This window comes from Semicossyphus pulcher, unplaced genomic scaffold, assembly GCF_022749685.1.
Source record: "Semicossyphus pulcher isolate SPU_LCO1_2020_fin unplaced genomic scaffold, fSemPul1.0.p SCAF_13, whole genome shotgun sequence".
Classification (NCBI taxonomy): Eukaryota; Metazoa; Chordata; class Actinopteri; order Labriformes; family Labridae; genus Semicossyphus; species Semicossyphus pulcher.
In genome coordinates this window covers 17,571,899-17,587,052 of record NW_027211637.1, presented here as the reverse complement: position 1 = coordinate 17,587,052, position 15,154 = coordinate 17,571,899, and the positions used below count along the sequence as shown (strand labels likewise).

Genomic DNA, 15,154 nt, shown 5'->3' with positions numbered 1-15,154 from the left:
TGTTGTTTACACTTCTGTCATCGCATTAGCTTCTCCCTCAGCTTCTTGCCCTTCTGCCCTTTAACAAATCAACAAACGATTCCCAGCACTCACCCTTCTATGTCTCACCTCATCTCACCCTTTCTCTCTTTTTCATCCCTCTCTCATTTTATTAGCCTGTTCCAGTCGAGAATGACGCCACCTAAGACCTCCCTGGGTGATGGGGTGACGGGCTGCTCCAGCGGATTAGGAAAATTCCAGACTGATAGCCATCCCTCATCCATCCCTCCCGCCTCCTATCCCCATCTTTCTCCTCAGGATTATCTCGGGGAGAGGAATTTAGAGTGGCCTGTCTCCCCAAATAGACCAGGGGACATCTGATAGACAGCTGTGGAGGGTGATTGTGCTCTAGGGTGCCCAGCCTGGATTAGAGATTTACCCACAGTAACTCATGGATGCGTATGAGCCTCTGTGGTGCAGCCAAGTTGGCAATTTGGGAGAAATAGCCTGAGGTGCTTTGGAAAGTTCACGTCAGACTCGGATTTGAAAAAGAGCTGCTTTGGCTACAGATTAAAACCGACTAATTTGTATTATTTCATTATTTTAGTTGTGGTTTGTGTGCAGCAACAGCCCTAAAAAGGAGGCAAAATGACATTAAAACACTTTATAGCACTCGAGATCTTTGCTAAAATCCCTCTGCACTGGTTTAAGAACATGAAATCTGCAGTTCTTCAAGAACTTTCTAAAGGCAACTTAAACCATTAGATGCAGAGTCTTTACGGCCGATTTCCAACAATCAAAGACAAATTTATATCTATTCATTCATTCAGTTTCTGTACAGTATATTTACAGAAGGGAGGAAAAGGCCTAACATCACATCTTATATGCTTTACAGACCACACCATGAAGGCACCTTACCAGTGTCAGACGCAGGAGAAGCAGAGAGATGCGACAGCAGCAGAGGCAGGATGGACAGTTCAGAGATGGGGCCAACGATTTGGTGTCCCCCCTATTTAACCACCGCACCCCCCTCATTGTCTGGCTCTCTCTTTCTCTTTTGTTAGTGGAGGCTATTATTAGTCAACTCCATCTCTCTTTCTGCCTAATCTTGCTCTGTCCATTTGTCTCTCAGAAGATTCTTTATAACCAGCAGTTAGAGCCCTGGAGCTTTGGCCCCGCACGACAGGAAGGTGAACACGAGTGAGATGATGAACTACAGGCATACGTTTTTATGATGTTGCTGGTCAAAGATAGACAAGGAAGGGAACTGAGACTTAATAAAATATGGGAGGGAAAAAGAGCTCATACATAGTTAGAAGAGCTGGAGGAAAGTGAGAGTGACAACACCTAAGCCTCTTTGTTGTTAGGCAGTATTTTTAGACACACTATAAGCGTGGCTCAAGGGATGGCTACAAAGTGCAGCACTTTGGTCCAGACTCAAATATATTGACAGCTATTGTATAGCATGCCATGAAAATTTGAACAGACATTAATCATCTCTAGAAAAAAAGTCCCAGTGGTGATCCCGGGGCTTTTCCTTTAGCACTATCATCAGGTTTTGTTTTCTGTCTATATACCTTTTAAAAAGCACATTTTTGACATTCATGTTGCCCAAATGATCCTAATGACTGTGACTATCACCTCAGTTTTCCTCTTGTACAACCATCAGGTCAATATTTAGATGTGCCCAATATTTGGGTTTATGACAAAATACACACAAACTAAGCAAAGCCAAAGTACAGACAAGAGTAATGACACTCACACGCTGCGTCCCATCAGCCACTGTTTGTTTAGCGCTAATTAGCAAATGTTAGTACACAAGCTAAACTAAGAAGGTTAACATAGCAAACATTAAAGCGACTGGCTAAACACAGACATGAAATTATTCAGTGCCATGTGAGCATGTTAGCACGCTGACATTAGCATTTAGCTCAAAGTATTCTGTTTCCAGTGCAGCCTCAGAGAGCTGCTGGCACGGCTGTAGACTTGTTTACCCACACCATAACCTCGAAGGGGACATCAAAAGGCTGGGACATAGTCGCACGGAGGCCCTTGGGATTTTTTGGCTTGTGTTAACCATCTCAGACAGATATTCTTGACAGGCAAAACCAGAGTCCATGCCACAGTTTGTAACCTGTAGCCTTAGCATGAAAACTTAGAAGACAGAAATGGCATCGCTAATAGGCCTGCTTGCAAAGTGTCTCACCGACACACACAACGTAATCACAGTTAATACGTTTATATGGTAACAGGTGTGTTCCTGCGTCGTCATAATTTTCATACCATTGTGGTTCTCTAACAATGCATGTGTTTAAGTCACTACCATGAATGATACAGCCTTTCATACTGGTACAATTTAAATTGATATTGTTCTATTAAAGTAGTACGCGTATTCTTTACTTCTGCTGGTTTCTTTTTCTCAAGATTTGTTTAACTGTAATTCTGATGCCTAATTTCTTGCTTTTTTTGGCTTTAGGCTTCACACGTCAAAGCTAAAGTAAAAAAAATGCCTTTAGCTTGCCAAGAGGATGTTGTGGGCATCGTGCAAATAAAAAATTGAGAGGCTCACAGAATACTGTCCAACATCAACCATCTAGAAAAAGAACACATTTCAGACAGTGATATAGTATTTTGTGTTTGTACAGCGTTTACTGGAATCCGTATGTGATAAAGTATGTGACGCGGAGAATATAAACCTAAATTATACTGCACACAAAAACAAAAATATGTTATATACACAAGACGATAAGATAAAACAACTCTGAGTCTGAACTACATAAACACTTTGATGTACAAACCACAGAGGAGCCCCCCATACACACATAACAGAGCCAAACACAGACGTTCTCTTCACTCAACTGGAGGGAGACTGACCTCTAGTGGTTTAACAAGCACACAGCAGCAGCGGCTCCACTTGGTAAAACTTGCAATGACAAATGTTTCCTGTAAAACAATCTGACCTAATCTGGAGTCCTTTTCTAAGTAGTAAGTACAGATATTCTGTCTGTTTCTACAAGCACTGATTAACTAATCAGCTGAATGTTCTATTGTCATAACATGGCGCTCAACATAAGGCAAACATCATCCTGAGGCCTAGAGTTTGGTTTATGAAATTACAGATAACTATATGTGTGTGTTTATCTGCTGGGAAAACCAGATACCCTGGACAGAGGTTGTGATGTTTAGACAGGACATTCCTCTGAGTAGTGTGAGCACTCACACACTCAGGAGCGGTTCGGATTTAAAGACATATTGCACATAATAACCACCACTGAGTGCACAAACTTGCTCGTATTCTGTGTATTTACACCTGCCCACACACTGAACCACTAAACTCGCTGATTTTGACCAACGATCCATCACTGGGTGTCTCCGCTCTCTGCAGTGTTCCTGGTGCTTTGCTGACTCATGCGGTGTGGCTAGCTTTGGGGTTTTCCACAGTAATGAGAGAAGTCGCTACACAATCAAGCCTTTATTCTTGACCTGCACTGAGGCCCGCTTACACACACACAGGCAGCCATATTCTTGACACACACACACACACACACACAAAAGATGCTTGAATGAACAATATATGCTCGCCCTGGCTAACGAGAGTCTCCTGATGCTGAGGCCTTGCTGAATTTCATGCTGGGTGTGTGTGTGTGTGTGTGTGTGTGTTCACGTAAGCCTCAGTAGGTGAATATGTGTGGGTGGATGTGTGTTTGTGCACATGCCTCAGGCTCACTGTGCTTCTCATTAGTCCTCCACACGGCTCAGAACAAAAGGTGTCCTGACTTCAGCATTCACGCAAGAGCAGGAGAGCAATGCCACAGTGAGCGTGTGTGTGTTTTCCAGAGGCTGTAGCAGCAAGGTTACAGCACAACTGGAAACAGATGAGCGAAGCAATTAATGGTCGGAACCTTAAATTAATCACAGCTGACTGTTTTGTACTTAAAGACATTATATATCCCAGACAAATAAAATACTGTCGTAAAGTTAAACGTATTCCAACACTTTACGATTACTGGAAAACATTTATTTAAAGGTGTAATACTGTACATGGTTTAAGCAAATATATAGAATACAATGTGCAATGATATGAGCAGTATACTTCATGTTAAGCTTTGGAAAAACATGCAGATCTGTTAAGTTTACAAAGCGATTTAAAAAGCATAAAAAAAGCAAGTCTGCAAAAACAAAGTGACTCCAGTTTCACCAGCGTGAGAAGACGTCTGGAAATGATATCCAAAATACAATATACATTTAAAGGCACAAGGATAAACAGTGTCCCAGCAACCGTTTCTTTGCAAAAAAAGCGCCATATTTTCCTCATGTGGCGGCCTCTGCGGTGACCTCAAGCAATGAGGTCATCATGACAGGAAAACACCATCTGTACTGACAGTGTATCACATTCCTATGATTTATATGACATCTTGTAAAGGTTCCAACAGGAGGACGGGAAGTGTGTCTGTGTTGTCCTGTCCTTTAATCCATACTCTCCGATGGCTGTACTGTACATCCCATCATGGTTTGCCGATGAATCTGGCGTCCTCACCTCTTCTCCACTCTGATTGGTTCAATCCCAAAAAGAAGGAAGCCTGATGAAAGCAAAGAACGTTTTAAATATTTTATTGTTACTTAATATATTTGACACAGTGGCAGCTGATGGGATTCTGTTTAAGTGCCTTGTAGTGAGTTATATTACACTGTTACCACAGCTACTAAGTTAATTTGGGCGCTTGACTTCTGCAGCTCTCTTAAGGAAGCTTGGCTGTGGATTCCTGGACCGTGAGCTCATAGTTCAGACTTACACACTCAGTTCATGAACATTTGAGACTTCAGTGATCAGATCGGTGAAGTATCGGTGTCATGTGGTTGCACTGATTGTGTCCTATAAGCTGAAAAAAACAGCCTGAATGCCAAATTGTCTTCCTGTTAGTGAAATGCACAAGAGTGGGCTGTGTGTTTATGTCTGTGTGTGTGGTTGCGTTTAAAAATACTTGGCTGCCTTGTGAGGGAGAGGCGGGCAGATGTTATTTTGGAGGCTCACATTGCATCGTAATTATGTCCTCAAGTCAAGTAATAGTGTCTTAGGAAGACTGTGTAGCAGTGGAGGCCGGCAGTGACCATAGTAAGGAAGAACTGACATGACTTTGGACTCAACTGTGGAACATCTAAGTACTAAATTGGTTCTTGTAAATAATCTTTAGCACACTCTAAGCTTGAGATTTTAAGTGGCTCTCAGCCTTGTGCCACCTAAGCCCCAAGAGTCTGAATGTTTTCATTCCATCCAATCACTGCACCAGCTTGTTACCATTAGCACCCCATCAACCACCACAGCAGGGGGGATTAACACTGGAGTCGGCTGCTGGACTTGTTGGAGACTTTTGGGTCTTTGATGACAAGTGGTTGAGAAGCACAGCAATTTATGGCATTGATACCTTTACCCATGAGGTGCTCAAGTGATGCTTTGATCTGTGTTTGTCTGTCAGTGACACCAATTTGTAAGTAGGAGTGAACCTGACATGATTCATATTTCAGTTTAATTAGGTAACATTAATGTAGATCGCCATATTCTATTTCATTTCTAAGATAGCCTAATTCCAGCTTCATAGGAGGAATGCTTACCAGGTTACAGCTCCTCATCCTCCCCGGTGCTCCCAAGGTGTGCACTGGACAGGTGCCTGTTCCTCCCTGTTTGCACGGCCTGCAGATTCTTATAGCGCACCAGCGCCAAAGCAATCTCCGCGTTCCACGCCGTGCCTTCCTGTGCACACCGAAAGTCAATCTCCTTCCCCGTGGCCATGACCACTGTGAAGTACACCAGCCCTCGCTTGTACTCCACGCAGTCCACTGTGGCCATGCGCTCAAAGCGGAGCTCCTTGGCTTTGGAGCTCCACGCTGAGCTGGGAGCATCACCACCACCGGAGCCTTTGCAGTTGTGTAAACGCAGTCCTTCCTCTGTGAGCACGCAGCGCTTTTTCTTCCACAGCTGGAGGAGCCCGCTGCTGCGCTTCTCCAGCAGCCCGTCTCTCATCACTTTGGCCGGGAGAGACATGGCCACGCTGAGCCGGAGTCTTCAAACAGAGCCCAAACTTAGGAAGTCTTTAGCAATGATAAACCCATTCAATACACATCTATAATATAACTGTACATGTGTCAAGTGTTCCTCAGTAGAACACACCTCTTTGATCTAAGGCATTAGTACTGATAGCAGATTCTATCGTTGTCATATATTCCTTCGCAAGCCGTGCGTAATGACAGCACGCTGCGCAGACTTGTAGGCTGGACCGCCTGGATATGTTTGAACATGCCCGGCTCCTCTGTGGACCTTCTTCCACTTACACTAGCGCCACGCCCCCTCTGGTGACGAGTTATGGGCTGCTTGTGTGTGTGTGTGTGTGTGTGTGTGTGTTTGTGTGTGCCAGTGAGTGCACATAGGCAGTTGGCTTTTATGGCACACTGTTGCACACTGATGTTTGCGTGTAACAGAATCAAACATTAGATGGGTGGGTTCAACCACCTCCCACTTGGGTCACCTGTTTGGAAAAATCTGATACACACCTGTCTGAATAAATAAACTGAGAGAACAATAATAAATAAAGGTGAGTTAAATAACATTTAAAGTATGAATGTCAAGCTGAATGGAGGGCAAAGGGTGGATACAAGAACAATGTTTTTGTTGATCAGATACAGAAAAGGATAACAAATTTAGAGGAGACTCAAATTTCACTGTAATGTTATTAACCTCCCCTGAAGGAAAGCTGAACTATGGCCTTTAAAACGCTTTGTCATTCTTCACATCCTTGACGATAAATTGACATTTGAGCTCTGTGGGTGGAGTGAGGCTGTGATTCCCCTACCTTTCTGAAGCTACTGGACCTATCGTCTCAGCAGTGAGATGTGTCAGTGCAATGATATGACAGGAATGATTACTATGAGCATATGTCATTTCTTGAAACTTAAACACAGCACGTCATCCTCTGAACTAGTTCCTTACACTACAACACACACACACACACACACACACACACACACACACACACACACACACACACACACACTACAATAACATAGTTTCACTAATGTTAGTTATGTAATCTTTGCACCAATTACAAAAACACAAACTCATTGTCTTCCAATTGTATTTATTATCACACTGTTTGCACAATACATAAAAAGCAGCATTTGTTCTTTAACATTTGCAGAGAAAAATCTGCCAAAGAAAAGGATGATGAAAGTTAGAGCAGATAGTGCAATAGGGTAATGGTTTAGTATTAATGTATTAATGTATTAATGTATTATGTATCAGAATTAACTAGAAATCACCATTTGTCTATACAAAACGTAGGTGGCATTAATATTTTCCCTGTAAGATTAAAAATGTAACTTTATCATCAAGCATGTTTCTGTCAGGCGCATGTTTACTATCAACAGTCTGCCCTCTGCAGGAAGAAGGCAGAAGTGCAGCATCTTTGAAAACTGTCAACAAAGTGGCCTCTACTGAGTATGCGCGAGAGCCCCGGCTCCCAGTCCGTACCCAAATCCTTTAGGACCAAAGTTTTTGCCGTAACAGCCTGTTGGGGAAAAAAAGGTAATGTCACAACCCTTGCAACGTTATTGTACCAAAATCATGTCTTTGCAAGCCAGTCCCACACAAGGTAAATGCTAGCTAGCTGTAAGAATTAGCCCTGTGTGGGACCTCCGCAGAGTGCTACTGACGTCATAAAGTGGGTTAACATTAGCCAGCTAGCAAGCTAACGTTAGCTAGCTAACTTTAAGCTCAGGAAATGCTCAGGTTTTTAGCTAAAATCAAGTTCCACAGGCAGCTTAAGTGAGGTGACATTTAAAATTTTTGGCTATACCCTGGAGCTAGCTCAACTGAATGGAGTACAGTCATCATTAATACTCTGAATTACACCTGTGGTTTTCAGGGTTTGACATGTCATGTCATGTTAAGGCGAGTGTAATGATGAAACAGGAGAGGCACAAAATTCACATTGTTAGGAACTGTAGTTGTTTGTAAACACTTAACCATTTGTGACAATAGGACTCTGCTACGTAACTGCTATAGAATACACCTTCTGATAAGTTTTTGTCATCTGCCAGTTATCCTTCCTACTTTAAACAATATTTAATCCCATATAACTTCATACAGTCTAAGGCATACTGAATATCCTTTTTTCTTCGTCCCTAGAATTCACAAATAAATTGGGCGTTGTGCTTTCAAATTTAAAGCTCCATCTGATTGGAACGATCTGCCCAGTTCAATGAGATCTATAACCTCATCTCTTTGAGGCATCTCTCTTCAATCATCTTCAAACAACCAGCTCTTGCTTCTAGTTGTACTTGAGAAGTTCAAATGATGTCTCTCCAATGGGTCATCTGTTTACAAATGTGTATTTATAAATAGCTCTGTATGGGTGTGTGTAAAATTATCTACTGTATATATATTGCTATGCCTTGAGAGAGGGGGGTCAGTGAGTGTGGGAGTGGCCTAGGAGAGCTTTTGTATGTGTGTGTGTTTTTGTGTTTTCTTGCCTCATGTACTGAATCATTTGTTTATTTGTGTGTAGGACCCCCTTGAAAACGAGATAATTCATCTCAAGGGGTTTATCCTTCTAATAAACTTTAAACTATATTTTCAGACATCACCCGCCCTGGCCTACCATAGGCCTCCACAACTTTTTCAACAGGGAATGTTGTCACAAATTTTAAAAGGCCTCTGCTAAAGTCGAGGCCCTTTTTAAACCTGACTTGTCAAAGCAGGCAACCAGAGATGTCAACTCAATTTCTGTATTTGATAATATCCTTAGTCAAAGGGTGCCCTCTGCTGTATTCTTGGGTTTATTACATGTCAGTCAGACATACCACTAAAGAATTTAAATACTGAGTTGAAATCATAGCCACCTTTGTTCAATCAATCAATCTTGCTCTTTTAGTAGTCATACTGTTTGTTGTGCTCAAACTGTTCAATGCATCACCAATATCATATCTCTTTCAGACAAATGCTGCCTGAAACGATCAACAGGGGCCTTCCTGCCTGGCTTCACAGCTCAGGACCGGCAATGAAAACAGGTCTGACACAAGATTCAGAATGTTTCTTTACAGTCAAACTTCCTTTGAATACATTTTTCGTTATAATTGATATCTCAGTGGCCGAAACCTGTAGGCCTCTCGTCTAAATTACATCTGAGAAGGAACCTTGTCATATAAGGGTTTAAAACTTAAAAACCTTTTTGCTGCAGACCTTGGTCGACTTGTGTTAAATATGACATACAGACGTAAAGCAATTGAAGAAGGTAATATATACAGGTTCTATGTGTGTTGGAGGATGCTTCTTCCATACCCGATAAATTGTTTTTGTGTGATTGTGTATGCTATCGTTTAATTTGAACAAATTTAATTTGTGGGAAGTGAAGACATTATGGTTTTACCTTTGCAATAGATTTCTCCATCCTTGTCAGCTAGTGTGGTCGACTCCAGGCTCTTCCCGCATGTTGCACATGTGAAACATCCAATCTTATGCCATGACTGTAAATTAATACAAGATCCAATTTAACACGTTTAAAAAAAAAATACACATATGCATGCACATGTTTGTGTTTTTCTTACACTCCCAGCTCCGATCACTTTCTCAGCAGCGTAGACAGCCTTCCCGCAGCGAGGGCACTTGTCAGACCCGCCAAACTTCTGAGCCAGCTTGGATGGGTTTTGATTTGAGGTAGGACGATGAGGAGCAGCTCTGACAGAAAAAAAAGAGTCAAAACGTGGATAAAGGCCTCAAAAAGAGATTTAAAAAGAGTGTGTATTAATGTGGTACTCACTCTTCAGGTTTAATACCCAGAGACTCTCCCTTGTCCGTGCTGAGGGTCCCCGCTCCCTGGCCATAACCGTAGCCCTTTGGTCCATACTTCTTGCCGTAGCACGCCTTGCAGTAAACTTCATCCATATGAACAGCAACAGTTGTGCTGTCCAAGTTCTTCCCACAAACCACTGCACAAGCACATTACATACACACACACACATATATTATTGTTTGCATATTTGTGCACATGCTCATGTGTTTTGTTAGACTCTTAACGTTCCTTTTATGGAACAGTTCTGTTGAAGAAAAATGTTCTCGTCTAAATTCCATCACAGGAATGTTCGATTACAACACAGGAACACAAATAACTTTGATCCCAATGAGCCTGCATATTTTTCAAGGAAGCAGAGAAATACTTTTTAAATTAATCTCTAAATTGCTAGATTTTTTTTTATAGTTTTGATGCATGTGTGTGATTATAGGATAGGGAAAAAGGTAGGTGGATTATCTTGTTTTGCTGGTATAGATTGATTTCCTGATTGAAGAACATAGAAGGTGTGATGTCACACAATATAAGCAGTTAAACTCCAAAAATTAAAGGAACAGATAAAATGTAAAATGGTAAAATCTTATTAATAGTAAATGTCAAGTTTCAGCCTCTGAGAATGTAATGAGGGTCTCTTACAAGCCTCACAAACTACCACCAGTGTTCACACACGAGGAGATACTTTCAGAGGAGATTTTCACGCTTATAAGCATGTGAAATAAAACAACACAACAACAGCTCAAATTAGTCATACTAATATAGCTTGTGTGATTGTTATAAAAAGTGTCAGAAGTTCAGCGGTTTCCACAGTGACAATGACAGGAAGAGTTTACTCACTGCACAGGAAGCAGGACTTGTGGAAGCTCCGCCCCTCACAGAGCGCCTCTTCTGCAAAGTAAACTGTCTTCTGACAGCGGCCACACTTGTTTCCTCCTCCAAATGGCATCCTTTAGATATGCATGCAATATGAACACGGACACAAAGACACACACTGTGATAACTGATCACATATCGTAGCCGTTCAGAAGCTGTCCATATAGATACAGCACCTTTACAGAACCCAGACCCAGTGATTATCTGTGTTTAGAAGAAGAGCTTTTGGTTCAAAGGAAGAGACGGAGACAGTTGAAGGCTAAACACATTTACAGGTTTATTCTTTTAGGCTTACTATCCAATGTTCTTTTTTTGACCTGGTTTAAAAACCTGTAATTTAGGTCTGGAACTAACCCTTAAATGGAAAAACAATGTATCTAATAAATTCCTTCGCACAAGCATCATGCACATACATGTACACGACTTTTCATTGTAAGAAACCCATATTTGGTTGCCTATAATTTTGGCCTCGTCAAGCCCAGCCCACAGACTGTAATTTCACTCCTGCCAGTTTTCTGTGGCTTTGGTAAAGGAACAGCGAGCCAGCAGAGGAAAAACAAGACGAAATAATATTTTTGTTAATCTGCTACAAATGAAAGTCTCTCAGACAGCCAGTGTGGAAGTAATGTGAAAACGTGACCTCTGAATGCGTCGTAAAGTAATTGGGATGTTAAAGAATTTGGCATCCCGCTTGTTTCTTCCCAGTGTGTCTCCCAACTTTACCCTCCCGGTCCATTCTCGCTGCTCAACATCCACATTCCTGACCGTATAACCCTCCCACCTCCCTGCCCCTGACTAACACCGTCTACTCCCTGCCTGTCTGACTGTCTGTCTGTCTCATTTACCATCACGGCTGCAGACTGTGCCGCTTAATCTCAGTTTGTTTTATTCGGCCTGGAACATATTGAAGAAGCAGCTGGAGCTGGGTCAGATAAAATATGAAAGTGTTGGGTCATTTCCTATCATCTGTGGACACACTTCCCATTTTTGGAGTCAAAACATACAGTTGATGATCGTGTGACTCGTCCAAAGAAGACACAAAGTTGCCTCTCTTTTAAGCCAAAATTTAACATAACTGCGGACACCAGAATGGTACTCCATGAGAATATGAGCTCAGTGCCTGATATTAAACGGTAGTACACAAGTGACGTAATGGGTGGAGCAGCCGAAGCTTGGCTGCTGGGCTGTGGCTTTCCGACGCTGTAAGCACGGGCGGTTTCAGTATATTTTGGGAGATTCTTCTCAGGCAGGAGAGTGGAATCTTAAAAGGCATTATTGATGGCAAAGATGAAGATGGGATGTTGCGGAAAAGGATGTGAAATGGTATCCCCAGTGATGTACATGCAGTATATGTGTGTGTTTTGTTACATATGATTTGTATTAAGAAGCAAACATTTCAATCAAATACTGTAGAAAAGTCACAAACTAGAGCCACAGAGGGTGAAACCGAGTGAGGTTCAGTGAAACCACGCTGACACAGAAAAATCTAGGATGTGAAAATGAGAGGAAAGTGAAAGGCTTTGATTATTGTTGTTCTGCTGGAAAGAATTCACATTAGCAGCCTCACTGCCCCAACCTGCATTCTCTAAATTACCTTAAAGTCCTGGAAACTGGATGAGAGTCTGGAATTTTTTTGTACCGTCATCAGTAGAATAATATAATTTTGGAGTTTTCCAGCAGCCCAACTAGGAAAATTTCACATGAAGTGGTAAATGAGGAGTTTTTAACTCTTGTTGTTTTTAGGCAACTTTGGAGGCCAGTCGATCAGTAAGGAGCAGAAAGAAGGTCAAGATGTGAAGAGACTCCAGCTGCAAGCTCCAGGACGAAGTATGTAAGGCAGGAGGTGAGTAAAAACACAGGTAAGGGGTGCGATAAAAGACAAATTAAGTTAGTTCATTCATATGTTTTTTGGTTTGTGCAAAACAATAGCTGCTCTGACATATTAGGAGAAGTCATGATACTGACAGGTAGTGACAGGACTGACAGAGTTAGCAGTCTGTCCACAAAGGGTTAAGGATGCATGGGAATATATTCTCCACTAATAGGCGAAAAGGTTATCAGAGCCATGCTTCTTCTTTCCACATTATTCTGGTATTCTGGTACATGTCTAAACATGTATGGACACATACGGTTGTTCAGAATTGAGAGGTGCGGAGTGTCAACTTTGTACAATCAGGAAGTTTTTTAATGAAGTAGAACTGGCTGCATGCTCAGTACATTGGTGTTTCATATGATGTACCAGTTAAATTGCATGCTTTGATACCTCTTCAAATTCTAGAGAGAGAAATACATACATAAAGAAGCAAAAAGAGAGCAGGAAGCTCAACATTACTCACCTGCAGCTTCAAGGTTCAGTCTTTAAATGGTGACAGACAGGTTTATATTTGACTCCCTGTTAAAAGTAGCATTAACGCAGCGCCTGGGTGTGTTCAGGAAACCAGCAGTCCAGAGCTAGGTGGAGGAGTTGCACTTGTAGTCTTCAATAGCTCTCTCATTAACCCAACTGTAAGACTTTATCCTGATTTGTCCAGAAAGAGTTTTTGGTATGTTCCTCTCCTCTCTTCAACTTTTCCAGATGTGCTGGAAAGGAGGAGCTTTTGTTGTTGCTGCTTCAGTCCGCACACGTATCGCGTGTGGAGGAACAAGGGAGTTTCTGACTGACTGACTGGCTGAGTAAGAGAGAGACAGGGAGAGAGACAGAGAGAGAGAGAGAGAGAGAGAGAGAGAGAGAGGTGAATGGGGAGGGAACTTGTACGTAGCAGCTTTATTTCCTGCACAGTTATATTTTATACCTGCTAAGAATTAGAGCCAATAGCACTAGGACATAAAACACTTAAGACAGTGCAATTGCCATAACAGTTAACCTTTTCCCTCCCTCTCCTTTTTCACTTTACTGCTGGTGTCATTTAGTCATTTCCTTGTCTGTGTTCAATGGTAAGATGATAATTGTAGCTACATGTTCAGACATATATCTGTGGTATGTTATTATTTTCTCCTCTTTCCTTTTGAACTCTTTCTCATTTCTTGCTAGCCACATGAAATCATTTAATAGGCCTGATGTTCTGACTGTTAGAAATTTTCAGATCTACAAGCAGCCACTCTGCTTAACATGGTGAATTCCTGCATTGTTGAAGCACTTTTACAGAGTTAAAGTTGACAGTCTTGGCCTTAAAGGAGGGGGTATTATGCTAATTTCAAGCTTCATATTTCTCTCTGTGATACCTGTGGAGTAGCTTAGCATAATTTACAGTTAAAAAAAAACTCACTGGTGCTCTGTGCAGGCCCTCATACAGTCTCTGCCTGAAATCAGTCAGCTCTGTCCCTTTAAGAAACCCCGCCCCTACAAGCCCACTTTCTTCTGATTGGCCAGCTCTCTGAAGCCTGCTGAGGCTGCGTTGTGAACTCACCAACTTCCCAATATAAATTTCCGACTTCAGAGATTATTTATAGTAACCAGCTACCTTATCACATCAGCAATATTTCTCATAAACATTTTTGTGACGTCATCAAGTGCAGCATGTAGAAAAAACTGTGTGAAACCTGGCGTTCACAGCAGCCTGCAGACTGAGCTGAGAAGCCTGGGGATTACTCCAACATACTTTTACCTACAGATTTGAAACTTCACCCACGTTTAGACTGGACATCCAACATTGTAACATTTGAAATGTCTTAAGATGTGAAACAGCATAATACCCCCTCTTTAAAGCACATATTCCTGAAATTGCGTTGTGAGAGATCATATACTTCAATTGTTTCATATCCAAACCTGAGAATTGAATTGGAGACATTTTTTTCTAACCTTGGTTTCCATGTAGATTTCTTTAACATTTACATGATGATAACCTTCAAGCTCACTTATATACTTTCAGATTTTCAGACTTTGCATTTATCTTACAAGCCAGTAAATCCTCTTTAGAGGTAACCTTTAACAGATAATCACTTTGAATAAATCACCTGTTTTGCTTTTACACAGTAAATAGGATCCAATCTCAAAGTAATTCCAGCCCTTGTACTTCATCACCACAACCTTAATTGACCTTCGGTGACTATCTGGTGAAGGTCAGTCTGATATGCTTAATGGATGAGAAGGCATTAATATAAATGGAATGTAGAGCAGCTTGTTAGTGCAGACAGAGAGGGCAGAGTGGATGATGATAATTGACCTCTGCTACCACCGTGTGGTGTTTGTGGGTACTGAACATTCGTACAAAAGCTAGAAGGCCAACATACCAAACAGTAAATTAGTGTTTGTTTGAATGTAAGGTTTTAAGCTCATAGACAATCTCACAGCCTAAGGTGACTTTTTTTAAAGGCTTTGAAAAACAGACCAAAGCCTAAATATTATGTCATACTATCGCAGAGGACTAGAATAACAAGATATAGAGGAGCTCCAGATTTTTCGTGGGTAGGTGGGGCACATTTTTGTTTAACAAAAATACTTAAATGAGAACTCCGACAGGGGGGTG

At 41.6% G+C, this 15,154-nt stretch overlaps 2 protein-coding genes across 2 annotated transcripts; both read right to left on the bottom strand.

Annotated features, from left to right (window-relative positions):
• Positions 1 to 4,034: 4,034 nt before the first annotated feature.
• phlda3 (pleckstrin homology-like domain, family A, member 3) lies at positions 4,035 to 6,246 on the bottom strand. Its single transcript, XM_069660834.1, has 2 exons — positions 5,590 to 6,246; positions 4,035 to 4,559 (listed from the first exon to the last, which is right to left on the bottom strand). The coding sequence occupies exon 1, from the start codon at positions 6,017 to 6,019 to the stop codon at positions 5,594 to 5,596; it is 426 nt and encodes a 141-aa protein (XP_069516935.1). The 5' UTR covers positions 6,020 to 6,246; the 3' UTR covers positions 4,035 to 4,559; positions 5,590 to 5,593.
• Positions 6,247 to 7,092: 846 nt separating this feature from the next.
• Positions 7,093 to 13,338, bottom strand: LOC138589591 (cysteine and glycine-rich protein 1-like). Its single transcript, XM_069659955.1, has 6 exons — positions 13,025 to 13,338; positions 10,653 to 10,762; positions 9,789 to 9,957; positions 9,577 to 9,706; positions 9,399 to 9,495; positions 7,093 to 7,538 (listed from the first exon to the last, which is right to left on the bottom strand). The coding sequence occupies exons 2-6, from the start codon at positions 10,759 to 10,761 to the stop codon at positions 7,462 to 7,464; spliced, it is 582 nt and encodes a 193-aa protein (XP_069516056.1). The 5' UTR covers position 10,762; positions 13,025 to 13,338; the 3' UTR covers positions 7,093 to 7,461.
• Positions 13,339 to 15,154: the final 1,816 nt, after the last annotated feature.

Coding starts and splice junctions, on each gene's coding strand:
- phlda3 (XM_069660834.1), bottom strand. CDS start 6,019: ATGTCTCTCCCGGCCAAAGTGATGAGAGACGGGCTGCTGGAGAAGCGC.
- LOC138589591 (XM_069659955.1), bottom strand. CDS start 10,761: ATGCCATTTGGAGGAGGAAACAAGTGTGGCCGCTGTCAGAAGACAGTT. Junction 9,707..9,788: donor CTGGGTATTAAACCTGAAGA/GTGAGTACCACA, acceptor TTTTTCTGTCAG/AGCTGCTCCTCATCGTCCTA. Junction 9,496..9,576: donor AAGTGATCGGAGCTGGGAGT/GTAAGAAAAACA, acceptor ATTAATTTACAG/TCATGGCATAAGATTGGATG.